Consider the following 27,847-nt stretch of genomic DNA (forward strand, 5'->3'; position numbering starts at 1 on the left):
GTGACACATCCATAACCTGAGCAGAAACCAGATTGCATTCCTGAGAGAATACTATAGACATCAAGAAAGCCATTCAGTTGATTATTGACACATTTTTTCAACACTTTAAACAGGGCAAAATAGAAATAGGCCTATAACAGTTAGGATCAGCTTTATCTCCCCCTTTAAATAAAGGACAAACCGTGGCTGCCTGTGAACCTCCCCAGAAAGTAGAGACAGGTTAAAAAGGTTGGAGATAGGCTTGGCGATAACAGGGGCAGCAACCTTATTTTAGTGCTTTTTCCTATACAGCCCCCTTTGGTAAGACATAGGGTTTGACATTCCTTATTTATTTACTATAGATCTTAACCTGAGTCTCTCTCTCTTTCTCCTCCAGGTGTAGCAGTGCTGGTGTCCCCAGATGTTCCTCTTCAGGTGGGAATGGAGAGCCGACAGCATTTTTGCCTGCAGTCTCCCTCCAGCCTGGAGCGCACCCCGCTTCAGTACACTGTGTGCGTGGGCCACAACATCAGGGCTGTACACCAGGAGGCGATGCAGCAACTCTCATCACCCAGCAGGGAGCTGCCCAACATGGACGTCTTATGGTACAACTCCCTCATCTTCGTCTTCCTAAATTGTATTACATTTTATTTAGATGACAGTGGACATTTAACATAAAATCTAGCTATGTGTGATAACTTATGGATGGAGATCATTACCTATTCATAACACGACTAGATACAGTGCCTTGCGAAAGTATTCGGCCCCCTTGAACTTTGCGACCTTTTGCCACATTTCAGGCTTCAAACATAAAGATATAAAACTGTATTTTTTGTGAAGAATCAACAACAAGTGGGACACAATCATGAAGTGGAACGACATTTACTGGATATTTCAAACTTTTTTAACAAATCAAAAACTGAAAAATTGGGCGTGCAAAATTATTCAGCCCCCTTAAGTTAATACTTTGTAGCGCCACCTTTTGCTGCGATTACAGCTGTAAGTCGCTTGGGGTATGTCTCTATCAGTTTTGCACATCGAGAGACTGAATTTTTTTCCCATTCCTCCTTGCAAAACAGCTCGAGCTCAGTGAGGTTGGATGGAGAGCATTTGTGAACAGCAGTTTTCAGTTCTTTCCACAGATTCTCGATTGGATTCAGGTCTGGACTTTGACTTGGCCATTCTAACACCTGGATATGTTTATTTTTGAACCATTCCATTGTAGATTTTGCTTTATGTTTTGGATCATTGTCTTGTTGGAAGACAAATCTCCGTCCCAGTCTCAGGTCTTTTGCAGACTCCATCAGGTTTTCTTCCAGAATGGTCCTGTATTTGGCTCCATCCATCTTCCCATCAATTTTAACCATCTTTCCTGTCCCTGCTGAAGAAAAGCAGGCCCAAACCATGATGCTGCCACCACCACGTTTGACAGTGGGTATGGTGTGTTCAGGGTGATGAGCTGTGTTGCTTTTACGCCAAACATAACGTTTTGCATTGTTGCCAAAAAGTTCAATTTTGGTTTCATCTGACCAGAGCACCTTCTTCCACATGTTTGGTGTGTCTCCCAGGTGGCTTGTGGCAAACTTTAAACAACACTTTTTATGGATATCTTTAAGAAATGTCTTTCTTCTTGCCACTATTCCATAAAGGCCAGATTTGTGCAATATACGACTGATTGTTGTCCTATGGACAGAGTCTCCCACCTCAGCTGTAGATCTCTGCAGTTCATCCAGAGTGATCATGGGCCTCTTGGCTGCATCTCTGATCAGTCTTCTCCTTGTATGAGCTGAAAGTTTAGAGGGACGGCCAGGTCTTGGTAGATTTTCAGTGGTCTGATACTCCTTCCATTTCAATATTATCGCTTGCACAGTGCTCCTTGGGATGTTTAAAGCTTGGGAAATCTTTTTGTATCCAAATCTGGCTTTAAACTTCTTCACAACAGTATCTCGGACCTGCCTGGTGTGTTCCTTGTTCTTCATGATGCTCTCTGCGCTTTTAACGGACCTCTGAGACTATCACAGTGCAGGTGCATCTATACGGAGACTTGATTACACACAGGTGGATTGTATTTATCATCATTAGTCATTTAGGTCAACATTGGATCATTCAGAGATCCTCACTGAACTTCTGGAGAGAGTTTGCTGCACTGAAAGTAAAGGGGCTGATTAATTTTGCACGCCCAATTTTTCAGTTTTTGATTTGTTAAAAAAGTTTGAAATATACAATAAATGTCGTTCCACTTCATGATTGTGTCCCACTTGTTGTTGATTGTTCACAAAAAAATACAGTTTTACATCTTTATGTTTGAAGCCTGAAATGTGGCAAAAGGTTGCAAAGTTCAAGGGGGCCGAATACTTTCGCAAGGCACTGTACATCCACAGGCAATGCCTACGATTGGTATAACTCCGGTAGCCGCTTATGGATATGACAGATCTAACGCAGTTCCACTTCCAACACTGCCAAGACACCAGCTATGTGGGTGTCAGCTAGCGCGGATTGTTTGAAACCCAACGGGATCTCACAAATGTCCATTTCAGTTGGAATCCTAACTTGAGATGCCTGTGCTTTAACTCAGCAGTCGCATAATTGATGCATAACGCATTGATGTCAAAAACGTATGCATGTGATCTCAAGTTAGAATTTCGGTCTACTTGACCAAATATCTATCTGTCTGTCCATCCGTCCCCCATCCAGGTTGCCTTTCTGGAAGCTTCTGGCCAGTGTGGACTCAGGGCCAAAGGTAGAGAGGGAGTTGAGGACCTTCTCCAACCGTCTGAGGAGACACCAGCTGGGAGAGGGGGCCATCAGCCTCAACGAACATTCCACCGCCCTCCTCGCAGACATGGTATGTCCCTTCTCTCCTCTCCTTACGTCAAAGAATTCAACCCAAATGGTTACCATTATAACAAGAAGTTTCTAATTAACTACCTGGTAAGCAGCGGACTGAAAAATAAAGTGTTTACCGTCTCCTCCTCCCTCATCTTCATTTTGACCCTCGTAGGTGTTTGATTGACAGTCGCTGGACCCAGGTTTGAGTCCTGCTCGAGGCTACCCACAAAAAGGTTTTTCAAAAAAGGGGTAGTATAGCAAACTTTATTAGCCCAACAGCACCTCACAAACAAATCGAGAAGTTCCGGATGTGTGTTTGTGGTGCCAGGACAACAACCCCTCCCTCAACGTGAGCAAGACAAAGGAGATGATCATGGACTACAGAAAAAGGAGGGCTGAACACGCCCCCATTCACATCGATGGGGCTGTAGTGGAGCGGGTCGAGAGATTCAAGTTACTTGGTGTCCACATCACCAACAAACTATCATGGTCCAAACACACCAAGAAAGTCGTGAAGAGGGCACGACAATGCCTTCCCCCCTCAGGAGACTGAACATTTTTGGCATGGGTCCCCAGATCCTCAAAAAGTTCTACAGCTGCAACATTGAGAGCATCTTGACCGGTTGCATCACCGCCTGGTATGTCAACTGCTCGCCATCTGACCGTGAGGCACAACAGAGGGTAGTGTGTACAGCCCAGTACATCACTGGGTCACACTTCCTGCCATCCTGAACCTATATACTAGGTGGTGCCAGAGGAAGGCCTAAAGAATTGTCAAAGACTCCAGTCACCCAAATCATAGACTGTTCTCTCTGCTACCACACGGTAAGTGGTAGAGGAGCGCTAAGTCTAAGTCCAAAAGGCTCCTTAACAGCTTCTACCCACAAGCCATAAGACTTTAATCGTGAAGAATGCTCTCGATGGTGCAGCTGTAAAACCTTTTGACGATCTGAGAACCCATGCCAAATCTTTTCAGTCTCCTGAGGGGGAATAGGTTTAGTCGTGCCTGCTTTATAACTGTCTTGGTGTGCTTAGAGCATGTTAGTTTGTTGGTGATGTAGACGCCAAGGAACTATACAGCCACGCTGATGAGAATGGGGGCGTGCTCTGTCCTCCTTTTCCTGTTGTCCACAATCATCTCCTTTGTCTTGATCACATTGAGGAAGACGTTGTTGTCATTGCAGTCATGAATGAACAGGGAGTACAGGAGGGGACTGAGCACGCACCCCTGAGGGGCCCCCGTGTTGAGGATCAGCGTAGCGGATCTGTTGTTACCTACCCTTACCACCTGGGGCGGCCCATCAGGAAGTCCAGGATCCAGTTGCGGAGGGAAGTGTTTAGTCCCAGGTTCCTTAGCTTAGTGATGACCCTTGAGGGCACTATGGTGTTGAACGCTGAGCTGTAGTCAGTGAATAGCATTCTCACAAAGGTGTTCCTTTTGTCCAGGTTTGAAAGGGCAGTGTTTAGTCCAATAGAGATTGCATCATCTGTGGATCTGTTGGTGCGGTATGCTTATTGGAGTGGGTCTAGGGTTTCTGGGACAGTGGTGTTGATGTGAGCCATGACCAGCCTTTCAAAGCAGTTCATGGCTACAGATGTGAGTGCTACAGGTCAGTAGTCATTTAGGCAGGTTACCTTAGTGTTCTTGGGCACAGGGACTATGGTGGTCTGCTTGAAACATGTTGGTATTACAGACTCAGACAGGGAGAGGTTGAAAATGTCAGTGAAGACACTTGCCAGTTGGTCAGCGCATGCTCGGAGTACACGTCCTGGTAATCCATCTGGCCCTGTGCCCTTGAGAATTTTTACCTGTTTAACTTCTTATGGACGGTAGTGTCCCACCTGGCCAACATCTGGTGAAATTGCAGGGCGCAAAATTCAAACTACAGAATTATAAAATTATAAATATTTTCATAAAATCACAAGTGTAATACATCAAAATAAAGCGTAACTTCTTGTTAATCCAGCCACTGTGTCAGATTTCAAAAAGGATTTACGGCGAAAGCACACCATGCGATTATCTGAGGACAGCGCCCCACATACAAAAGCATGAAAAACATATTTCAACAAGGCAGGTGCGACACGAAAGTCAGAAATAGCGATATAATAAATGCCTTACCTTTGATGATATTCTTCTGTTAGCACTCCAAAAGGAGTGGTCCTTTTGTTTGATAATGTCCTTCTTTATATCCATAAAAACTGGCGCACTTCAGTCAATAATCCACCCAGTTTCCGTCCATCAAAAAGCATCCCAAATTTATCCCAAACGTTACTAATAAACTTTTCCAAACAAGTCAAACAACATTTATAATCAAACCTTAGGTACCCTAATACGTAAATAAACGATAACATTTAAGACAGAGAATGGTTATTGTCTTTACTGGAGAAAAATACAAAGAACGTGCTCTCTTCCACGCACTTGGAAACACTACAGCCAAAATGGGAGCTACCTAGAAAAAATACAATTTCTGGCGGCTTATTTTCACATCTAGGGAAGCTCTAGGAACTGCAATCTGGGAGGTTTTCGCCTTCAAATAAAAGTGACAGCGTTGAAAACAGTGGTCGGCTGAATTTTCTTTTTTTGGGATGGTTTGTCCTCGGGGTTTTGCCTGCCATATCAGTTCTGTTATACTCACAGACATAATTCTAATAGTTTTAGAAACTTTAGAGTGATTTCCAGTAACAGCCAGTTTACTTTGGGCACGCTTTTCATCCGGACGTGAAAATACTGCCCCCTACACAAGAGAGGTTAAAGTTCTTTCTCATATCACCTGCGGAGCACAGTCTGCCGGAGCAGCTAATGCTCTCATGCATGTTTCAGTGTTACTTGCCTCGAAGCAAGCATAGAAGTTATTGGTAGGCTCGTGTCACTGTGCAGCTCTCGGAGCCGGTGTAGTATGATTCGATCTTATTCCTGTATTGACGCTTTGCCTGTTTGATGGTTCGTTGGAGGCCATAGCGGGATTTCTTATAAGCTTCCAGATTAGAGTCCCGCTTCTTGAAAGCGGCAGCTCCAGCCTTTAGCTCAGTGCGGATGTTGCCTGTAATCCATGGCTTTTGGTTGGTGTATGTACGTACGGTCACTGTGGGGACAACGTCATCGATGCACTTATTGATGAAGCCAATGACTGATGTGGTGTACTCCTCAATGCCATCGGAGGAATCCCGGAACATATTCCAGTCTGTGCTAGCAAAACAGTCCTGTAACTTAGCATCTGCTTCATCTGACCACGTTTTATTAATCTCGTCACTGGTGCTTCCTGCTTTCATTTTTGCTTGTAAGCAGGAATCAGGAGGATAGAATTGTGGTCAAATTTGCCAAATGGAGGGCAAGGGAGAGCTTTGTACGTGTCTCTGTGTGTGGAGTACATTTTTTACACATTTTTTTTGCACATTTATGCAAATGGAAATTAGGTAAAACTGATTTAAGTTTCCGTGCATTAAAGTCCCTGGCCAGTAGGAGTGTCTCCTCTGGATGAGCGTTTTCCTGTTTGCTTATGGCGGAATACAGCTCATTGAGTGTGGTGTTAGTGTAACGGCTTTCGTCTGGTGAAGGAGAAGCGGACCAAAATGCAGTGTGGTATTTTTGAGACATGTTTAATGAGGAATGAAAAAACGAACTATACAAAAACAACAAACGGAACGTGAAAACCTATACAGCCTATCTGGTGACAACAAACACAGAGACAAGAACAATCACCCATGAAATACTCAAAGAATATGGCTGCCTAAATATGGTTCCCAATCAGAGACAACGATAATCACCTGACTCTGATTGAGAACCGCCTCAGGCAGCCATAGACTAACGCTAGACACCCCCAAGACAAAACACACCACAAAAAACCCATGTCACACCCTGACCTAACCAAATAAATGCAGACAAACACAATATACTTCGACCAGGGCGTGACAGAACCCCCACCCCCTAAGGTGCGGACTCCCGGACGCACATCAAAACAATAGGGAGGGTCCGGGTGGGCGTCTGTCCATGGTGGAGGCTCCGGCGCGGGACGTGGACCCCACTCTATCATTGTCTTAGTCCTTCCTCCTCGCGTCCTAGGATAGTCCACCCTCGCCGCCGACCATGGCCTAGTAGTCCTCACCCAGAACCCCACTGGACTGAGGGGCAGCTCGGGACTGAGGGGCAGCTCGGGACTGAGGGGCAGCTCGGGACTGAGGGGCAGCTCGGGACTGAGGCAGCTCGGGATTGAGGGGAAGCTCAGCACGGAGAGGAAGCCCAGCACTGAGAGGAAGCTCAGCACTGAGAGGAAGCTCAGGCAGGTAGTTGGATCTGGCAGATTCTGGCTGGCTGGCGGTTCTGGCAGATCCTGGCTGACTGGCGGATCTGAAAGTCTGGTTGACTGGCGGATCTGGAAGAGTCTGGTTGACTGGCAGATCTGGAAGAGTCTGGTTGACTGGCAGATCTGGGAGAGTCTGGCTGACTGGCAGATCTGGAAGAGTCTGGCTGACTGGCAGATCTGGAAGAGTCTGGCTGACTGGCAGATCTGGATCTGGAAGAGTCTGGTTGACTGGCAGATCTGGAAGAGTCTGGCTGACTGGCAGATCTGGAAGAGTCTGGCTGACTGGCAGATCTGGAAGAGTCTGGCTGACTGGCGGATCTGGAAGAGTCTGGCTGACTGGCAGATCTGGAAGAGTCTGGCTGACTGGCAGCGGATCTGGAAGAGTCTGGCTGACTGGCAGATCTGGAAGAGTCTGGCTGACTGGCGGATCCTGGCAGACTGACGGATCTGGCTGCTCCATGCTGACTGGCGGCTCTGGCTGCTCCATGCTGACTGGTGGCTCTGGCTGCTCCATGTAGACTGACAGCTCTGGCGGCTTCTTGCAGACTGGCAGCTCTGGCGGCTCCTTGCAGACTGGCAGCTCCTTGCAGACTGGCAGCTCCTTGCAGACTGGCAGCTCCTTTCAGACTGGCAGCTCCTTTCAGACTGGCAGCTCCTTGCAGACTGGCAGCTCCTTGCAGACTGACAGCTCTGGCTGCTCCATGCAGACTGGCAGCTCTGGCGGCTTCTTGCAGACTGGCAGCTCTGGCTGCTCCATGCAGACTGGCAGCTCTGGCAGCTCCTTGCAGACTGACAGCTCTTTGCAGACTGGCAGCTCCTTGCAGACTGGCAGCTTCTTGCAGCCTGGCAGCTCTGGCTGCTCCATGCAGACTGACAGCTCTGGCTGCTCCATGCAGACTGGCAGCTCCTTGCAGACTGGCAGCTCCTTGCAGACTGACAGCTCTGGCTGCTCCATGCAGACTGGCATCTCTGGCTGCTCCATGCAGACTGACATCTCTGGCTGCTCCAAACAGGCAGGAGTCTCTGGCAGCGCTGTAGAGGAGGACGGCTCTGGCTGCGCTAAACAGGCGTGAGACTCCAGCAGCGCAGGAGAGGAGGAAGGCTCTGGCAGCGCTGTAGAGGAGGACGGCTCTGGCTGCGCTAACAAGCGGAAGACTCCAGCAGCGCAGGAGAGGAGGAAGGCTCTGGCTGCGTTGAACAGGCGGGAGACTCTGGTAGCGCTGTAGAGGAGAAAGGCTCCGGCAGCGCTGAACAGGCGGGAGACTCCAGCAGCGCAGGAGAGGAGGAAGGCTCCGGCAGCGCTGGAGAGGCGAGGCGCACTGTAGGTCTGATGCGTGGTGCTGGCACTGGTGGTACTGGGCCGAGGACACGCACAGGAAGCCTGGTGCGGGAGCTGCCACCGGAGGGCTGGTGTGTGAAGGTGGCACAGGATGGGCTAGACTGTGAAGGCGTACTGGAGATCTTGAGAGCAGGGCTGGCACAGGACGTGCAAGGCTAGGGAGGTGCACAGGAGGCCTGGTGCGTGAGGCTGGCACCATCTTAACCAGCCGACTAACACGCACCTCAGGACGAGTATGGAGCGCTGACCCAGGTGCCATCAAATCCCCGACACGCTCCGTCGGGCGAATTCCATGCTTAAAACACCAACACAGGAATTCCCTCATTACTCTCTCCTCCAATTTCCCCATTAACTCCTTCACAGTCTCTGCTTCGCTCACCTCCAACACCGGCTCTGGTTCTGGTCTCCTCCTTGGCTCCTCACGATAAACAGTGAGAGTTGGCTCAGGTCTGACTCCTGACTCTGCCACACTCTCCCTGAGCCAAGGAGGGGCTGACTCTCGAGCATCCATCTGCTTCGCCGTGCTTGCTTCGCCAACCTCATTCTCTCGTAACCTTCTGCACACTGCTCCATCGAATCCCAGGCGGGCTCCGGCACTCTCCCTGGGTCGACCGCCCAACTGTCTATCTCCTCCCAATTTGTGTAGTCCAGATATTGTTGCTCCTGCTGCCGCTGTTGCTTCTCCTCATACCAGCGCCTCTCAGCTCTCGCCGGGGCGGCGATATTCTCCAGGCTGATCCCAGGGTCCTTCTCCGAACAATTCGTCCTCCCATGTCCATTCCTCTCTTTGTTGCTCCTGCCTGTTACCACGCCGCTTGGTCCCGTTGTGGTGGGTGATTCTGTAATGGCTTTCGTCTGGTGAAGGAGAAGCGGACCAAAATGCAGCGTGGTATTTTTGAGACATGTTTAATGAGGAATGAAAAAACGAACGATACAAAAACAACAAACGGAACGTGAAAACCTATACAGCCTATCTGGTGACAACAAACACAGAGACAAGAACAATCACCCACGAAATACTCAAAGAATATGGCTGCCTAAATATGGTTCCCAATCAGAGACAATGATAATCACCTGACTCTGATTGAGAACCGCCTCAGGCAGCCATAGACTAACGCTAGACACCCCCAAGACAAAACACACCACAAAAAACCCATGTCACACCCTGGCCTAACCAAATAAATGCAGACAAACACAATATACTTAGACCAGGGCGTGACAGTTAGTGCCAGCATCGGTCTGTGGGGGTATGGAGACAGCTACGAAAAATACAGATGAAAATTCTCTAGGTAGATGGTGTGGTCTACAGCTTATGAGATACTCTACCTCCGGCGAGCAAAACCTTGATATCGTGCACCAGCTGTTGTTTACATAAATGCATAGGCCCCAGCCCTGTGTCTTACCAGAGGCTGCTGTTCTGTCCTGCCGATAGAGTGTATAACCCGCCAGCCGTATGTTCTTAATATCGTCGTTCAGCCACGACTCGGTGAAACATAAGATATTACAGTTTTTAATGTCCCGTTGGTAGGATGAGCGTGTTTTCAGTTCGTCCCATTTATTTTCCAGCAACTGAACGTTAGCTTGCAGGATTGAAGACATGGGCAGATTAGCCACTCATTGCCTGATCCTCACAAGGCACCCTGATCTCCTTCCACGAAATTGATTGGGTATCAGTACCCTCTGTATATAGCTTAATTATTGTTATTTTATTGTGTTACTTTATTTATTATTATTTTTTACCTTAGTTTATTTAGTAAATATTTTCTTAACTCGATTTTCTTAAAACTGCATTGCTTGTTAAGGGCTTGTAAGTAAGCATTACACAGTAAGGTTGTATTTGACAAAAATGTATTTGATTTGATATCTTTGTGTAACGGCTTAGTTGTTGGGTTGTGCTGGTCAGGTACTACCCCCCGGTGTCTGCAATACTTTGACATCTCATTAAAACAAATACATCTGTAGGAAGAAAAATAGTCCTATGCCCCCGGCTGATAGTCGGACAGCCGAGACTTTTGACTGAGGCTGGGCTAGGCGGGGCAGGGAGCCAAGAGAAACTAGTTTAGTTGAAACTGACACCTAGCTAGTGCAGTGATCTGCCTCAGCTACATGGGAGAGGAGTCGCCAGTTCATCTCCTGTTATTCTAAATTCACTGTCTATCATAACACACCAGGTTCGCGTTCCATCTCCACAGTCACTTTCCCACAGATGGAAGGGAGATGGGGAGGGAAGATAGAGAGAGAGAGAGGGGAAAAGAGAGAGGGAGCGGATAGAGGGACAGAGAGGGTGTGAGATGGAAAAGACAGAAACAGGGAGAAAGAGGGAGAGAGGGAGACAGGTGGAGTAAGGAATGGAGAGATAGACCAAGAAGTGAAATAAAATAAGGATAATGGAGAAAGAAACATTGCGAGAGAAAGAGAAGGACAATATTTTTTAGATTCAGAACAAGAGCGTCTCTTAAGCGGATTTAAAGTTTTTTTTCAACTTGATCAAAGGGCGTTCTACAGTTGCTGAGGCCACCCAGTTCACTTTGCTAATAACGTAAAATAATCCAAGGGTACAGTTAGCGTATGGAAACCTTGGCACGATTGGCAAAGTAGCGTAAGTGTGAATGTGAACGGCAACAATGAATTGCTGCAAGGACTATGCTTCTCTCTCGTTATGTTTTTACAAGTATTCATGAGTTATCAGTGAAGCCACAAGTTTTATTTTCTAGTTTCCATATTAGCTTTATACAACGGACTCTTGAGTTGGAACAACCACTTGGCGTTGAGCGAAATGGGATATAAATAGGACTGCCAGGTTTCTGCCTTTATTGCTGAAAAAACTCTGTGTAATGTAAGGTTGGCCACACAAAATGCAATCGGATCATACATTTTTGTTAGATAAGCATTATTCAATTGTACTTTTACATTTTAGTCATTCAGCACAGGCTCTTATCCAGAGCGACTTACAGCTAGCTAGTATGATAAATACTATAAGGGACTAAAGACTTTATAGAGCATTCATAAAGTCTTTATAAGCACTACATATCGGTAGATATTTCTCAAATAATTTACAAGCTACATTTACAAGCTATACTCAGTACTTACATCTGTTGCTCTGTCAAATGCGGTACAACCCTTTTTCCACCCTTCATGATATTTGCTTATGAAGTGTCTACATAGGCAAAAAGTGTAATAATTACTGTGTAATGGTTGACCTCATGGGGTCAAGCTCAAAAGGTCAACTTTTATAAAAAGGCTTTCTTAGTTAAGCAGAAATCCCCTTCGCCCTTTTTTTTTCACGTCTCATCACCAGATGATTAAATGAGATGTTAAACAGTCGTGGCAGAGGTCATATCGCCATAGTTACATCTTTACTTAGTAGTTATAGCAGCCACAGAGTCCAAAGGCAGCATGAGTCAGCTACTTTACTCAATAGTAGAATTTAGAATAGTGGAACTTCTGTTCTTTTCAACCAATGGTGTCCTTCAGTGCCCCTTTCTTGGTTATGTTTCAACAGTAGTATTATTATTATTGAAGTGATGATGATTAGGTCTATCTAAACAAGTAACTTCAATAAAAAATGGAAACTTTGTCAGTAAGCAAAGCGGCAACATCTTGTTTTCAATCAGGTTATAATTTTCAAAGGGTAAAGAAAAAGGAAGAGAAGAAAAGTCCGCTCACTGATTTGCTGCTCCCAAACGCAATTTTTGTTATGAAGCTTAGGTGATATGATCACAGTGTTTGGACCGACATGGTCTTCTTCAGTTCCCAGTTCATATCCTGCATTGTCTCTCTTCCAGTCTTCTGCTCCAATATCTCTTTCTCTCTCCCTACAGGACCAAGACTACCTCGCCAGCAGGAAAAGGGGGACATCCAAGAGACAGACCAGGGACTTCAGGGACCTCTCACTGATCAAGCTTCTAAACATTTCCATCACCCTGTCCCCGTTCCTGAGCGTGGACACCACCCAGTTCCACAAGTCCCTGCTGGACGGCACTGAGGCCTATTGGCTCAGCCTCCCCGTAGCCCCACAGGGGCGACTGGTAAGCAGCCTAGCCCAGCCAACCCTCACCTGCTCTGGGGAGTGGTGGACCTCTACACTCAGAAAAAAGGATTACAAAAGGGTTCTTTGCGAAGGGATCGGGTTTTATCATGAACCGTTTTCCTCTGAATAACCCTTCTTGGAAGTTTTTTTTGTAAAGGGTTCCCCTATCGGGACAAGCCGAAGAACGCTATATGGTTCTACTTAGCACCGTTTTTACTACGAGTGTAAATGGGAGATCCATTGGACCTGAGGGAGGTGTCCGTTGTGATGGGGTGGCGGGTGGTTGTTATCTGGAAGATAAAAAGAAAAACTGTCATCCTTGCATTTGATATTTATTGTGGTGTTTATTTCCTGCTTGTCCTCTTCAGGTATTGTCCAAGTCAGGCATGTTCTAATGTTTTAAGTATGTAAAGGCCATACAATGACATATCGCCCAATCTACTCTCTCTCTCTTTCCAGGTGCCTGTGCTGACCCAGTGGCAAGGGCAGTTCTGCGTGAAACTGAACATCAGCAACCCAGAGGCGGTCAGCTGGTTCCTGGACCGGGTGGGCTTGCTGCAGGCCCGTCTGGGCATGGAGTCCATCCATCTGGAGGGGGCAGAGGGGAACCCGCTGGACCTGGGCGGGGGAGACCAGTATATTGGCCAACTGGCAGATGTGGCAGCCAGGATAGAAGAGTCGGCTATCATGAATGCAGGGACAAGGTGAGGCCCGAGGGAGGACACACACACACACACACACACACTCACAATACACTGACAATATGCATAACTATCATCTATCTCTCTTCCAACAGGTCGAGCCACAAGCCTGTGTTTTTGCGGATGCCTCCTTTGCAGTCTGACTGGAGCTCCTCTGGACTGAAGGGCCTCATTCCCTCCTTGCTGCACCACACTCTGCTGGGGTACAACTTACTCATTCCCGACGCAGTAGGTAATACCACAGCTACTCACCATCACTATACCGTCAGTTCAGATTGTTGTACCAAAGACACTCACACTCTTGCTAGTGATCAAGCTTGCAAACGAGTGAATGTTGACTCACTCACTCATTAACTTGCTCACTCGCTCTATTCATCAATCAATTTATCAATCCATACCTTTAAGCAGAACTATCAGTCAGTTATACCCTGAAAAAGTCTATAGAATACAGTAAATATGGGGCCTCCCGGGTGGTGCAGTGGTCTAAGACACTGCATCGCAGTGCTAGCTGTGCCACCAGAGACTCTGGGTTTGAGCCCAGGCTCTGTCGCAGCTGGCCGCTACCGGGAGGTCCATGGGGCGACGCACAATTGGCCTAGCGTCGTCCGGGTTAGGGAGGGCTTGGCCAGTAGGGATATCCTTGTCTCATCGGGCGCAGTGCACGCTGACCAGGTCGCCAGGTGCACGGTGTTTCCTCCAACACATTGGTGCGGCTGGCTTCCGGGTTGGATGCGCGCTGTGTTAAGAAGCAGTGCGGCTTGGTTGGGTTGTGTTTCGGGGGACGCATGGCTTTCGACCTTTGTCTCTCCCGAGCCCGTACGGGAGTTGGGAGTTGTAGCGATGAGACAAGATAGTAACTACTAACAATTGGATACCACAAAATTGGGGGAAAAAGAAGGTAAAATAAAAAATAGTAAATAATAATAATAGTAAAAAAATAATACATTAAGTCTGATTCAAATGCTCACTGCTTTTACATTGTTTGGATAGTCCTGCATAAAGGGAAAGTTCAGCAAAAGTACATGTTAGCATATTTGTTTCCTTGCCCTGAAAGCAGTCTATGGACAAGGAGGGACTGCAATCCACACTTTAATTTAGTTACGGTCTTGTACCATCGCTGCAACACTCGTACAGACTCAGGAGAGGCGACGGTCGAGAGCCATGCGTCCTCCGTAACACGGCCCTGCCAAGCCACACTGCTTCTTGACACACTGCTCGCTTAACCCGGAAGCCAGCCGCACCAATGTGTCGGAGGAAACACTGTACAACTGGTGACTGAAGTCAGCTTGCAGGTGCCCGGCCTGCCACAAGTAGTCGCTAGAGCGTGATGGGACAAGGACATCCTGGTTGGCCAAACCCGCCCCTAACCTGGACGATGCTGGGCCGGCTGTGACACACTGGAATCGAACCCGGGTCTGTAGTGATGCCTCAAGCACTGCGATGCAGTGCCTTAAACCACTGCGCCACTCAGGAGGCCACACAAATCATCTCTTGAATGAATTGTGTTGATCAATGACTTGATTTCAAGTTATTTTGAGATGGTTTGGTCATGGGTTCACTGCTATTTCTGCCATAAATTCTGCAGTCAGACCTGATTCTATTTAAATTAACATCCATTGGACCACCTTTGATATTCTGGACGACTGCATATTCCCAAAGGTGAAACATCCTTGGGCTTTGGCAAAAAAACAACATATTCCCAAAATACTCTGAATTCCGGTTAGGGAACATATCAGACAACTATTTACTTTGATGTTGAGAAAACAGAAATGTGTCAGAGAGAGGAAGGATAGATGGGCTGGAAATCACACTAACTTCTATCACCCTCTCAGACTAAAAGGCTGTATTAATAACTGTTGGATTTCACGCCTTCAGTGAAATGTCCGTCTACCTCTACAGTATATGGGCATAGCAAGCTGGTTTGCTAAATTCGAACTCTCTCTCCCCCCCACACCCTTCCCCTACATATTCCTCCCACCCCCCGCCCATCTCTTTCTTTCTTTCTTCCAGGTGGTTCTCTATCTGGGGACCTGGTGACTGACGAGGAACTGTTCATCAGGTGGCTGCAGATTGTAGCCTTCCTCCCCGTCATCAGCTTTGAGACGCCTCCCTGGGTCTGTGGGGAGGACCGGGTGAGTGAACACCACCCTCACAAGACACCATAAAGTCTCCAAATGGGGTTTCAACATTTCAAAAGCGTTCCCAGGGTTTTCAAAACTCCTAGTTTGAAAATGCAACCCTGAACCGTCATACACTCAAACACCCAAAATGTTCAGACCTCCTGGAAGACTACAATATTTGGGACTTTAGACCAAAGACCTTTTTACATACTCACCACCACACATTCCTAACACAGTTGTGAGGTGGGGAGTGAATTTGGCCAATTCGATGTGCTGGAGAGATGTTCTTTCATTCTTATAGGATAGTTTTAGCTAGTGTGTTTAGGGTTGCGGTGTGTGCTCTGTCAGTGGAGGCCTGATATTCTGATAGTGTGTTTATTGATCCAGCAGCCTCTCCCTTTGCCTCTGGGTCACTCAGCGCTTTTCACACTGCTTTTGTCCATCAGTCCATCTGTCTGTCTTTTTGTCAGTCCCTTTTGTGTGTTTGTGGAAGTGTTTAGAGTACATTGAGCACATTGTCCCTGGGTCTATCCAAACCTAGGCCTTTCTCTCTCCCTTCCTCTCTCCCCTCACTCTTTCCCAGCATGATACTGGATCACTCTCCGTCCTTACCTCTCTGATGGACATCAGAAATATACACTTCACCTAGTGGGCAAGGAAAACAAGGGATTAGGGCTCCAAGGGTAGTCTCAGGGTGTCTGGTCACCAGGGGCGGACTGAAACAATAATTCAGGCCGGGAATTTGACTCCATCCCAGGCCAACCTGTTCACGCAAACCACCAGACCTCTAATTTTGTAGGCTAACCCTATTTGTTGATGTAACGGGTTCCAAGCTAGTTATAAATTTGGCCACTATGTTCATCTGGGAAGAAAGTTATCCACATTACAAAATACAAACACTTGGGACTGACCAACATGTAGCCTATCTGAACACTGAGTTTTCAAGGTATGCTATGGCTATGGGTGCACCCTCATAAACTCACTAGGAATACACCAATCATAGCACATACAAATGTACAAGGCTTGGCACACAACACAATTAGCCTATACTTTTTAAAAAGAGAATGAGATATACAGAGTTAGCTCAAATGTTCAAATGATTACCTTTATATTCAAGCATCAAGCATATCAAAAGTAGCAAAAAAACTTCACACACACACATTCACAGAACTTAAACATAAGCTACAACAGTGTAAGTATAATACAAAAGTCGAAAAAGCACTCCTCTACAAAAAAAACAAGATTACAATGTTCCCTCACTGGTGCCCATAAAGCCAACAGCACACAATAAACACATCTATATACTGAGTCAATGAAATGGAACATTGGCGACATAACTGCAGGTAGAATATGAAAGTCCAAAAAACATGCCTCTGTACAAAATCTTTAACTCACAGCAAATGTTCTTTCACCCTTGTCCGCCTGTTAATAAGGAAGAGTCAGAGCATAGCTCCTTCAGAGTAACCAGGAAGTCATTACCACTAGTAACAATATAAGCTCAAAAAACGAGCCATGATTGTCGGCCATGTTTTCCAAGTCTGTGTCCTCTGTAGCTTAGCCCACATTTACCAATAATTTTAACTACATCAATCACACGTTCCATGACCTGCCTCCTTTTTCTAACCTGGTCTCGTTGAACTGACATTTGCTTATCACTCAGAAGGGTACGGATTTGCTGGCTCTAAGGAAAAAGGCTTCTGTACTTTCTCTATGTTCCTGTACTTTCTGATGGGCATCCAGGCATCCAGGCCTCCTTTGACAAATGCACAAATGCATCACTGACTGAAGGTTTTGCGAATGCAAGACATACTGAGCAGAACAAGGAGTGAGTTACTTCCTTGTATGTCAGCCATTTTCTGTTTGTGCCATCGTTGAAGTGGAATACATTGGGAATGACTCTTTGAGGGGTTTGTTTTGGGTGGTACTGAAAAAAGAAGTCAAAATCCTTGGATTGAGGATGGATGTTCAGTGCTTTCGCTGTCCCTTTCTATTTTCTCTGTACTGGGCTCTGAACTTGAAGAAAAGACTCATCATACTCACAATCATTAGTGTATCAGTAGGCTACATTTGCAGAGGGAGGTGTTTAGTCCCAGGGTCCATAGCTTAGTGATGAGCTTTGAGGGCACTATGGAGTTATCACTGAGCTGTAGTCAGTGAATAGCATTCTCACATAGGTGTTCCTTTTGTCCAGGTGGGAAAGGGCAGTATGAAGTGCAATAGAGATTGCATCATCTGTGGATCTATTGGGGCGGTATGCATATTGGAGTGGGTCTAGGGTTTCTGGGATAATGGTGTTGATGTGGGCCATGACCAGCCTTTCAAAGCAGTTCATGGCTACAGATGTGAGTGCTACAGGTCAGTAGTCATTTAGGCAGGTTACCTTAGTGTTCTTGGGCACAGGGACTATGGTGGTCTGCTTGAAACATGTTGGTATTACAGACTCAGTCAGGGACAGGTTGAAAATGCCAGCTGATATGGAATTGTTTTAAGATGGACGTACCATGGATCATTTAACTATTTAAAATGCATTGAATATCACGTTCATAAATGGCACAAAAATAAAGACATTCCTTCTGATGTATTTTTTACAAAAGTTTTGAAGTGTCTGTCCGAAAACTAGGAGATAGAAGTGAGGTCAGGAAAAATGTGACCGACTGTCTTGATTTGGTCTTATGTAGTAGCAACATTTGAAATAGTGTTTTTTATATTGGATAGAAGTAGAGACTCAGAGCTTGAAAATGGTATATCATACACTACAGTTGAGGAACAATGGGAAAGTAATTCTGCTTTGAAAGTTGATAAACTTGTAACCTGACTTTTGAGAAAATGTCCCTTGAAAGTTTTGGTACACCTACTGGAGAGCACTTCTTTGTCTACACCCATTCAGCATTGTTCACACCCTCTTAAGCCTTAGCCCCACCGAGCTCTTTAAGGATTCACTTGAGGCCATGTACTAAACAACCAAATAAGTCAAGACTAAAGGCTGGTTTATACCACGGGTGTCTTCGTAAATTCAATCTGGAGTGCCAGAGTGTGCTCAGAGTGCGCTTTGTGCGTTCGTAAACTCAGAGAGTTGTCAGATTATCCTTTCGTAAATTCAGAGCGAACACTGGACGCTCTGGCCGAGGAGTAGGGTTGATCCAAGCTTTCTGACCTAACAACAGCAGTCAAGCACCCAAGCTAACTGGCTAATGTTGGCTGGCTTGCTAGCTACTTACGGACACAAATGAGGGAACAACTCACTCTAACGATTTTACTAGTTTTTATGTTATCCAGAGCATTGGTGACTGCAACTGTGCTGCTGTTAACAATTTAATTACGCTTTTTTGCCAATTTTTACTGACACCGGCCATATTCAACGGGTGTTGAGCTTTTGTAAATTCATCAGTTATTCTGTGCTCTGGCACACTCAGACAAGTGCTCTGAAATCGGAGTAGATAGCCAGAGCGAATTGTCGCAGTGACATTGTCGCAGTGACATCATGAACATTACCGACACATACTCACCCGCTCATGTTATAGACAGAAGCGTGCTACATGGCAGACCAATCTGAACTCATCTCTCAACATGTCCAGCCACCCATTATCTCCGCCAATCATGGCGTACGGGAAGGTTCCTGGCTTTTTCTGTGGCTCAACCAACTAGGCTTTTTATTTTTTCACCTTTATTTAACCAGGTAGGCAAGTTGAGAACAAGTTCTCATTTACAATTGCGACCTGGCCAAGATAAAGCAAAGCAGTTCAACACATACAACGACACAGAGTTACACATGGAGTAAAACAAACATACAGTCAATAATACAGTATAAACAAGTCTATATACGATGTGAGCAAATGAGGTGAGATAAGGGAGGTAAAGGCAAAAAAAAGCCATAGTGGCAAAGTAAATACAAAATAGCAAGTAAAACACTGGAATGGTAGATTTGCAATGGAAGAATGTGCAAAGTAGAAATAAAAATAATGGGGTGCAAAGGAGCAAAATAAATAAATTAATTAAATACAGTAGGGAAAGAGGTAGTTGTTTGGGCTAAATTATAGGTGGGCTATGTACAGGTGCAGTAATCTGTGAGCTGCTCTGACAGTTGGTGCTTAAAGCTAGTGAGGGAGATAAGTGTTTCCAGTTTCAGAGATTTTTGTAGTTCGTTCCAGTCATTGGCAGGCTTGTAATTTAACTATTTTATTTGTATTAGCAGATGACATACAAGTTTGTTTTTAAGGCACTAGTGGGGGTCGTAGAGCATAATAGGCCAAATTGTTTGTTTTCGTGTCTCATGGTCTGACAAACAAGTTTGTAGCTCGGCCACCTTCCACCACAGATGCGGAAGACCAATACAGGTGGATGCAGTGGATTGAGACGCAGCCCAAGCTCTAGCTTAAACTGATGTCATTATGTTACTTAGATTGATGCACAGGTGCGTCAATAGACACTTAAGGATTTTAGGTTGCACAAGAAGTTGCACAAATTGTACTTTATTGAAGAAACAATGTCTGAATTGGAAAGAAATGTGGTATGGGAGAGTCATTTCGTGTTATTTGGAAGACGTTATATTAGCTTAGCATTTCCCAAAATTGGTTCTGGGGACACGACGGGATGCACGTTTTAGTTTTTTGCCCTAGCACTACGCGGCTGATTCAAATAATGAACAAGATCAAGCTTTGCAAAGTGCTTTGTTTCATAGTGATATTTAAATTGTCAATCACACGTTGCGGCATTCCGTATCACTTTCATTTACAATGTGGAAATGAAATACAAGTTAGTCTTCAATAACTTTATTTTTGCAGAAGAGTAGCTTTGATGTAGGCATAATTTGTCTTAATTGCAACAACAAAAAATTTGTGTGCAATTAAAAATGTATTCACTAAATCATCGTAAATTGACAAGTTACATTTCTGGTTGAATACTTTTATTTCAGTTGTAAAATGTAATTCCTTCACTTGGTCTTTTTCATATTTCGATTTCGTTGTCCCGAATAGGGATGTAATTTCATTGGGGCGGGATTTTGAATGCAGACAATTACCATTTCCCATGCCATTTCCTCTGTATAGTATGAAGAAGGCTTAACACGGAGCTCCTTGTAATATCCCTTTAGTAGTGTGTTAAGAAATCCAGTGGTTACCTGCAGGGAATACACTACATGGGTAAATGTATGTGGACACCACTTCATATTAGTGGTGACAGGTGTATAAAATAGAGCATACAGCCATGCAATCTCCATAGACAAACATTGACAGTAGAATGGTCTTACTGAAGAGCTCAGTGACTTTCCACATGGGACCATCATAGAATGCCACCTTTCCAACAAGTCAGTCAAAATTCTGTCCTCCTAGAGCTGATCCAGTCACTGTAAGTGCTGTTATTGTGAAGTCGAAACGTCTAGGAGCAACAACGGCTCAGCCGTGAAGTGGTAGGCCACACAAGCTCACAGAACGGGACCACCAAATGCTGAAGAGCGTAAAAAATAGTCTGTCCTCGGTTGCAACACTCAATACTGAGTTCCAAACTGCCTTTGGAAGCAACTTCAACATAATAACTGTTTGGAGCTTCATGAAATGGGTTTCCATGGCCGAGCAGCTGCACACAAGCCTAAGATCACGGTGTGCAAGGTCAAGCGTCGACTGGAGTGGTGTAAGGCTCGCCACCATTGGACTCTGGAGTTCTCTGGAGTGATAAATAATGCTTCACCATCTGGCAGTCTGATGGACGAATCTGGGTTGCAAAAGTGCCAACTGTAAAATGCATAGTGCCAACTGTAAAGTTTGGTGGAGGAGGAATAATGGTCTGGGGATGTTTTTCATGGTTCAGGCTAGTTTCTTTAGTTCCAGTGAAGGGAAATCTGAAAGCTCCAGCATACAATTACACTCTAGACGATTCTGTACTTCCAACGTTGTGGCAACAGTTTGGGCAAGGCTCTTTTCTGTTTCAGCATGACATTTCCCCCATGCACAAAGCGATGTCCATACAGAAATGGTTTGTCGACATCGGTGTGGAAGAACTTGACTTGCCTTCACAGAGCCTCAACCCCATCAATCACCTTTGGGATGAATTGGAACACTGACTGCTAGCCAGGCCTAATCGCCCAACATCAGTGCCCGACCTCATTAATGCTCTTGTGGCTGAATGGCAGCTAGTCCCCGCAGCAATGTTCCAACATGTAGTAGAAAGCCTTCCCAGAAGAGTGGAGGCTGTTATAGCAGCAAATGGGGGGACCAACTCCATATTAATGCCCATGATTTTGGAATGAGATGTTTGACGAGCAGGTGTCCACACCATTTTGTTCATGTATTGTACGTAAGAGGTAGCTATGTTTTCCCTTCACCAAAGCACAGTGGCCGTGGCCGAAATCATTCTTCGACTATACGGTTTACTAACCATACTACATACTTTACTGAACAAAACATGTACAGTGGGGCAAAAAAAATATTTAGTCAGCCACCAATTGTGCAAGTTCTCCCACTTAAAAAAAGATGAGAGAGGCCTGTAATTTTCATCATAGGTACACTTCAACTATGACTGACAAAATGAGAAAGAAAATCACATTGTAAGATTTTAATGAATTTTTTTGTAAATTATAGTGGAAAATAATTATTTGGTCAATAACAAAAGTTTATCTCAATACTTTGTTATATACCCTTTGTTGGCAATGACAGAGGTCAAACGTTTTCTGTAAGTCTTCACAAGTTTTTCACACACTGTTGCTGGTATTTTGGCCCATTCCTCCATGCAGATCTCCTCTAGAGCAGTGATGTTTTGTGGCTGTTGCTGGGCAACACAGACTTTCAACTCCCGCCAAAGATTTTCTATGGGGTTGAGATCTGGAGACTGGATAGGCCACTCCAGGACCTTGAAATGCTTCTTACGAAGCCACTCCTTCGTTTCCCGGGCGGTGTGTTTGGGATCATTGTCATGCTGAAAGACCCAGCCACGTTTCATCTTCAATGCCCTTGCTGATGGTAGGCTTTGTTACTTTGGTCCCAGCTCTCTGCTGGTCATTCACTAGGTCCCCCCGTGTGGTTCTGGGATTTTTGCTCATCGTTCTTGTGATCATTTTGATCCCACGGGGGGAGATCTTGCGTGGAGCCCCAGATTGAGGGAGATTATCAGTGGTCTTGTATGTCTTCCATTTCCTAATAATTGCTCCCACAGTTGATTGCAGATGCAGTCTTCCCAGCCTGGTGCAGGTCTAGAATTTTGTTTCTGGTGTCCTTTGACGGCTCTTTGGTCTTGGCCATAGTGGAGTTTGCAGTGTGACTGTTTGAGGTTATGGACAGGTGTCTTTTATACTGATAACAAGTTCAAACAGGTGCCATTAATACAGGTAACGAGTGGAGGACAGAGGAGCATCTTAAAGAAGAAGTTACAGGTCTGTGAGAGCCAGAAATCTTGCTTGTTTGTAGGTGACAAAATACTTATTTTCCACCATAATTAGCAAATAAATTCATTAAAAATCATACAATATGATTTTCTGGATTTATTTTCTCATTTTGTCTGTCATAGTTGAAGTGTACCTATGATGAAAATTACAGGCCTCTCTCATCTTTTTAAGTGGGAGAACTTGCACAATTGGTGGCTGACTAAATAATGTTTTGCCCCACTGTAGGATGTTGGTCCTATGTTTCATGAGCTGAAATTAAATACATTTTCAATACGCACAAAAGCGTATTTCTCTCCAATTTTGTGCACAAATTTGTTTACATCCCTGTTAGTGAGCATTACTCCTTTGCCAAGATAATCCATCCTCCTGAAGCTAATTCATTGGCATTATCATTACACAAGTGCACCTTGTGCTGGGAACATTAAAAGGCCAGTCTAAAATGTGCAGTGTTTTTGCACAATGCCATCGATGTCTCAAGTTTTGAGAGAGCGTGCAATTGGCATGCTGGCTGCAGGAATGTCCACCAGAACTGTTGACAGAGAAATTTAAGGTTAATTGCTCTACCGTAAAGAATTTACGTAGAGAATTTGGCAGTACGTCCAACCAGCCACACAACCGCAAACCACATGTAACCATGCCAGCCCAGGACTTCCACATTCGGCTTATTCACCTGTTGGATCGTCTGAGACCAGCCACCCAGACAGCTGATGAAACTGAAGAGTATTTTGGTCTGTAATAAATCCCCTTTGTGGGGAAAAACTCATTCTGATTGGCTAGGCCTGGCTCCCAAGTTGGTGGGCCTATGCCCTCCCAGGTCCACCCATAGCTGCGTCTCTGCCCAGTCATGTGAAATCCATAGGGTCTAATGAATTCATTTCAATTGACCGATTTCCTTATATGAACTGTAACTCAGTAAAATTGTTGCATGTTGCATTTATTTTTGTTCATTATATTTCAGAATACTGTTTAGTAGAAACGGAACAAACACTCAAAGTATACAGAACAATAAGAGCACCTGGATTTCCAGGATATAAACTGACCAGCTGAATTCAGGTGAAAGCTATGATCCCTTATTGATGTCACTTGTTAAATCCACTTCAATCAGTGTAGATGAAGGGGAGGAGACAGTTTTAAGTAGATGAAGATGGATTGTGTATGTGTGCCATTGAGGGGGAATGGGCAAGACAAAATGCTTAAATTCCTTTGAATAGGGTATGGTCAACATACTATTGCTTATCCATACTAAGAAGTTTTCATATAATGCACAATTGGGTTGTTCCCTGCACTTAATTCATTTTGGAACATCCCCTTATTTGATAATCAGCTGTTGTGAAACACACATTGATCTGAAAAGAAGATTATCTTCCTCAATAATGTGCAGCGAATTCATACTAGATGAAAGCCAAAATGAGTATGACATCCTGGCATTTAAAACATACTCATAAAACGTTCTGTTTTTGCATACCCAATGAGCCTACTATTTAGAATGCAAGTAAGGGTTTTCAGCTAGGCCCAGTGGCTTTTCGGGGGTTGATGGTGGGTGGGGTGATAGTGTTGGGGTTTGGGGGTTGTGGTAGTGGAAGCGAGGGGTTGGAATTGTCTGGATTGGGTGGCTAGGTTTTGCCTTAAGCAAAGCACAGTGTCTTTTTAGACAGGATAGAGGGTGAGGTGATGATGGTGGGGAAAGAGTGTTTTCCCCCCTTCTGTCAATGGGAGCAATCGGTTGGCCCCCTCCCTCCCTCCGGCCCAGTATCACCTGTGGTTAGGAGTCCATCTGGTCGACATTAGGGCCTTCCTCTAGATTTATGACTCTCTCACTCTCGGGCCATGACGCGAGCCACTTCGGCAGGAATGATAATGAATTTGAGGACAAGTCTTGGAAAAATACTTTATTACCGTCATTAAGGTTCCCATGTGTAATTGACTAGTGTGACAGGGCTGACGGAGATCAACTCATTTTTCCACGTTTGGGAAGCGAAGAGAGGGAGAAAATATCCAGAGAGAAACATCATTTGCATGACAATTATGGAGAAATGGGACATGTGAAAATATTGGTCAGTTGAGGGACTGCAGTTTTTCCATGTCGGTCCTTGGCTGTATCTCAAATGACACCCTTTTCCTCCATATGTGGTTCTGGTCAAAAGTAGTGCACTGTATGGGAAGTAGGGTGTCATTTGTGTCTCAGAGAGCTTGAATTAAGTGGTGTTCTGCTGAATATATAACACATGACAAATTACAGTAGGTATGTCAGACTGCTATTATTGTGTTGTCGTGAGAAATACCTTGGACTACCTTTATTTTCCATAGTGTGCGTGTGTGTTTGGGTGTATTTGCATTGGCCATCATAGTGTGTGTGTGTGTGTGTGTGTGTGTGTGTGTGTGTGTGTGTGTGTGTGTGTGTGTGTGTGTGTGTGTGTGTGTGTGTGTGTGTGTGTGTGTGTGTGTGTGTGTGTGTGTGTGTGTGTGTGTGTAAGTGTGTGTGTGTGTGTAAGTGTGTGCGCGTGCATGCGCAACACCCTTCAGAGACTGTTACATCAATCACCGTTTTGAGTCCAAATAGGAATACAACCATGGTTTAAACCGCATGCCTGTTTTCTCAATTAGAGCTCCAGTCTTAGCCAGGCTATGATTCTTCCACATTCATTTCGACAAATGTTTTCCCCCCCTTGTCAAAATACATAGTTTTATGGTTGTGGTTGGGTTTTGTTTCCGTCACGGGAGACTGGAGAGGACGTTAACCCGGGTGTGTGACCCTTCCTGGAATGTCCGAGAGGTTTGGCCCGAGCCGGAGAGAGGAGACGGACACTGTTAGACCACAATGTTAACAATGCTCTGTTCTTTATTCCTGCATGTCTGAGAAGGACAGCTGAAATTGGCCCACCTCTCTCTCAACTCAAATGCATTTACAGGTCTTTAATGTACACTGAGGACCAGTTTCAGCAGCCAGATTAAGCTCACTCCTGGACTAAAATACATGCTCAAAGAAAAATCTCCACTGAAAGTGCTGGGCACAGACATGTTCAACTTCTATTCTTGATTTACATTTGATTTAGTTGTCAACTAACCTGAATTTGTGTGAGATCAACAAAACATGTCACCATGTCATTGAATTTAGGTTCAAAGTTGGGTGGGGGAAGAAAGAATAAAGTCCCTTACTTTAATGACTTTTTTCAAATTCAATCCGTTTTCCATGTTGATTCAACGTCATTACATTATATTTATTTTGTTGAAATGACTTCAAATCAGTTTTTGCCCAGTGGGAAAGGCTAAATCTGGTTTAAGACTGGCCCTCAGTACTGCTTACAGCTTTGGCAGTTCCAATGATTGTTCAAAAGTATGTTGTTTCTGTGTATTTCTATGTGATTGTCCCTCCACCCTAGGTGCTGAACTTAACGCGGGCTCTCATCGCGTGGCACCAGGACTTTGTGGTTCCACTGGTGACGAGGTATGCAGAGGACTGGATGACCTCTGGGAGCCCAATTTACCGGCCCCTGTGGTGGATCAGCCCTGATGACCCCGCGACCTTCACCATTGATGACCAGTTCCTCATCGGAGACGAGGTGACCGAATGACACTCAGACGTGGCATTGTTTTATACTTGTTCTGATTCTGCTGGTTAAGATTGAAGGACGCACAGCGATAATAAACATTATTATTGCATAAATTCTAGTACAACTTCACCGTTTATAAAGCCCTCTTGCACGAACTTCAGCCATACCTTACTTCATTGTTAACCTACAGACGTACGAGCTACCAGACCCGGTCCCAGAGATGGCCAACTCTGGAGATACTTTTGGGAGTTAGGTAGATCTGCATTTCGTTTTTTTTACCTTACTTTTTCAGTGATCTCCAGAACTCTCTCAAATTGGAATAGGTTTTATTTTTCTTATGGTCGTTTCATGAAGCTACTTTTCTTAAATTGCTGGTAAATATTGTGTTTTTATTGAGTTGGAATTGTACATTTGTATGATTGATTGCAGGGTACTTTTTGTAAAAGAAACGTGGGTCTCAATGAGATTTTCCTGTTTAAACAAAAGGTTCAATAAAAACATATATTTTTAAATATCCCGTTTGGGGGCTACTGAAGGAGACCCCCCGGTTTCCAAGTGTAAGAAAGAGGCCTAGGGCCTCAGTATTCATCTCAGACAGTCTCCTCCTGGATTCCACTTCTAACACCAACGTCAACTAGTGGCCAATGCCATCCTAGAAGACTGAGGCCCGAGGCATCTTTATTACAGTTGATGTCAGAAGTGGGATATACATGTGTTGCATGCTCCTATCACTCCCATAGATTTTTAGCTACCGGTGGCTAAAGTTACAAAATGTTTATAGTGGTTTAATGAAAACCAAACCATGGAGTACAGTTTCTCCTGGCCGATAAACTACTTTCAGGGTGAGGAACCATCTAACATTAAGTTTTAAAATACTGAACTTCTCCTTTAATGTGTTGTTGTTATTTGTATGTTTTTCCAGGTCCTTGTTGCCCCGGTAATAGAGAGGGGGACAGTACGGAGAAATATTTACCTGCCCGACGGGGGCTTTCAGTGGCAGGACAGCCGCAACGCCCAGGTATTCGACGGGGGAACTCTCTTGGAGGACTACCCTGTCGCCCTCGAGGAGGTTGCCATTTTCTTACGGAGGAGATCTTGAGGCTCAAGTCACGGGATTTATACGTGACCTATCCGGATACTAGTTTCAAATCTTTTATTTTATGTTTTACTCGTGCTGTTCTCAAGTTGCACTTTTCCACAAAGACAATTGACAGAGGCTCAAGACTTCTTCTTGAGATTAGATGTGAATATTTTTATACTTGCACTTTACAATTCAGAACGATTTGTATTTTATTGACGTCGTTTTCTTCTCTCTTCTTCCTTTTTTAAACTTTAATCTGCTGTACCTCTCGGCTGATTGTTTCAGGACTTCTTTTTTGTTTCTTCTAATCATTGCTGTTCTTGCTTTTTTGTACCTAAGAAAGAAACCTATGTGTTTACATATGAATCATTTCTAACGTTTAACTGCTGCCGGTTCTCATGGAGACATATAGTACCAACGCAAGCCCCTCGTTCGCTTAAAAAGAAAATATATGAATTTCTAAAGAAGACCAAACGAAGGAAAAGAAACAGAAGAATATGGTTTCTGCTAACGGAGAGCCTGGAAGGAATGAATGAGATGTTTG

The 27,847-nt window shown here is 44.9% G+C and overlaps 1 protein-coding gene across 1 annotated transcript in view; it reads left to right on the forward strand.

Moving 5' to 3' along the window:
- si:ch211-236l14.4 (SITS-binding protein) overlaps positions 1 to 27,390 on the forward strand; it is a 78,747-nt gene extending 51,357 nt beyond the window's left edge. Inside the window, exons 3-10 of the mRNA XM_064928994.1 lie at positions 377 to 584; positions 2,674 to 2,824; positions 12,270 to 12,476; positions 12,938 to 13,182; positions 13,275 to 13,411; positions 15,190 to 15,311; positions 26,052 to 26,231; positions 27,145 to 27,390. Of these exons, the coding sequence (XP_064785066.1) occupies positions 377 to 584; positions 2,674 to 2,824; positions 12,270 to 12,476; positions 12,938 to 13,182; positions 13,275 to 13,411; positions 15,190 to 15,311; positions 26,052 to 26,231; positions 27,145 to 27,321 (1,427 nt within the window). The 3' untranslated portion in view covers positions 27,322 to 27,390. The remainder of the gene's footprint in view (positions 1 to 376; positions 585 to 2,673; positions 2,825 to 12,269; positions 12,477 to 12,937; positions 13,183 to 13,274; positions 13,412 to 15,189; positions 15,312 to 26,051; positions 26,232 to 27,144) is intronic.
- Positions 27,391 to 27,847: the final 457 nt, after the last annotated feature.

Source organism: Oncorhynchus masou, chromosome 22 (assembly GCF_036934945.1).
Source record: "Oncorhynchus masou masou isolate Uvic2021 chromosome 22, UVic_Omas_1.1, whole genome shotgun sequence".
Lineage (NCBI taxonomy): Eukaryota > Metazoa > Chordata > Actinopteri > Salmoniformes > Salmonidae > Oncorhynchus > Oncorhynchus masou.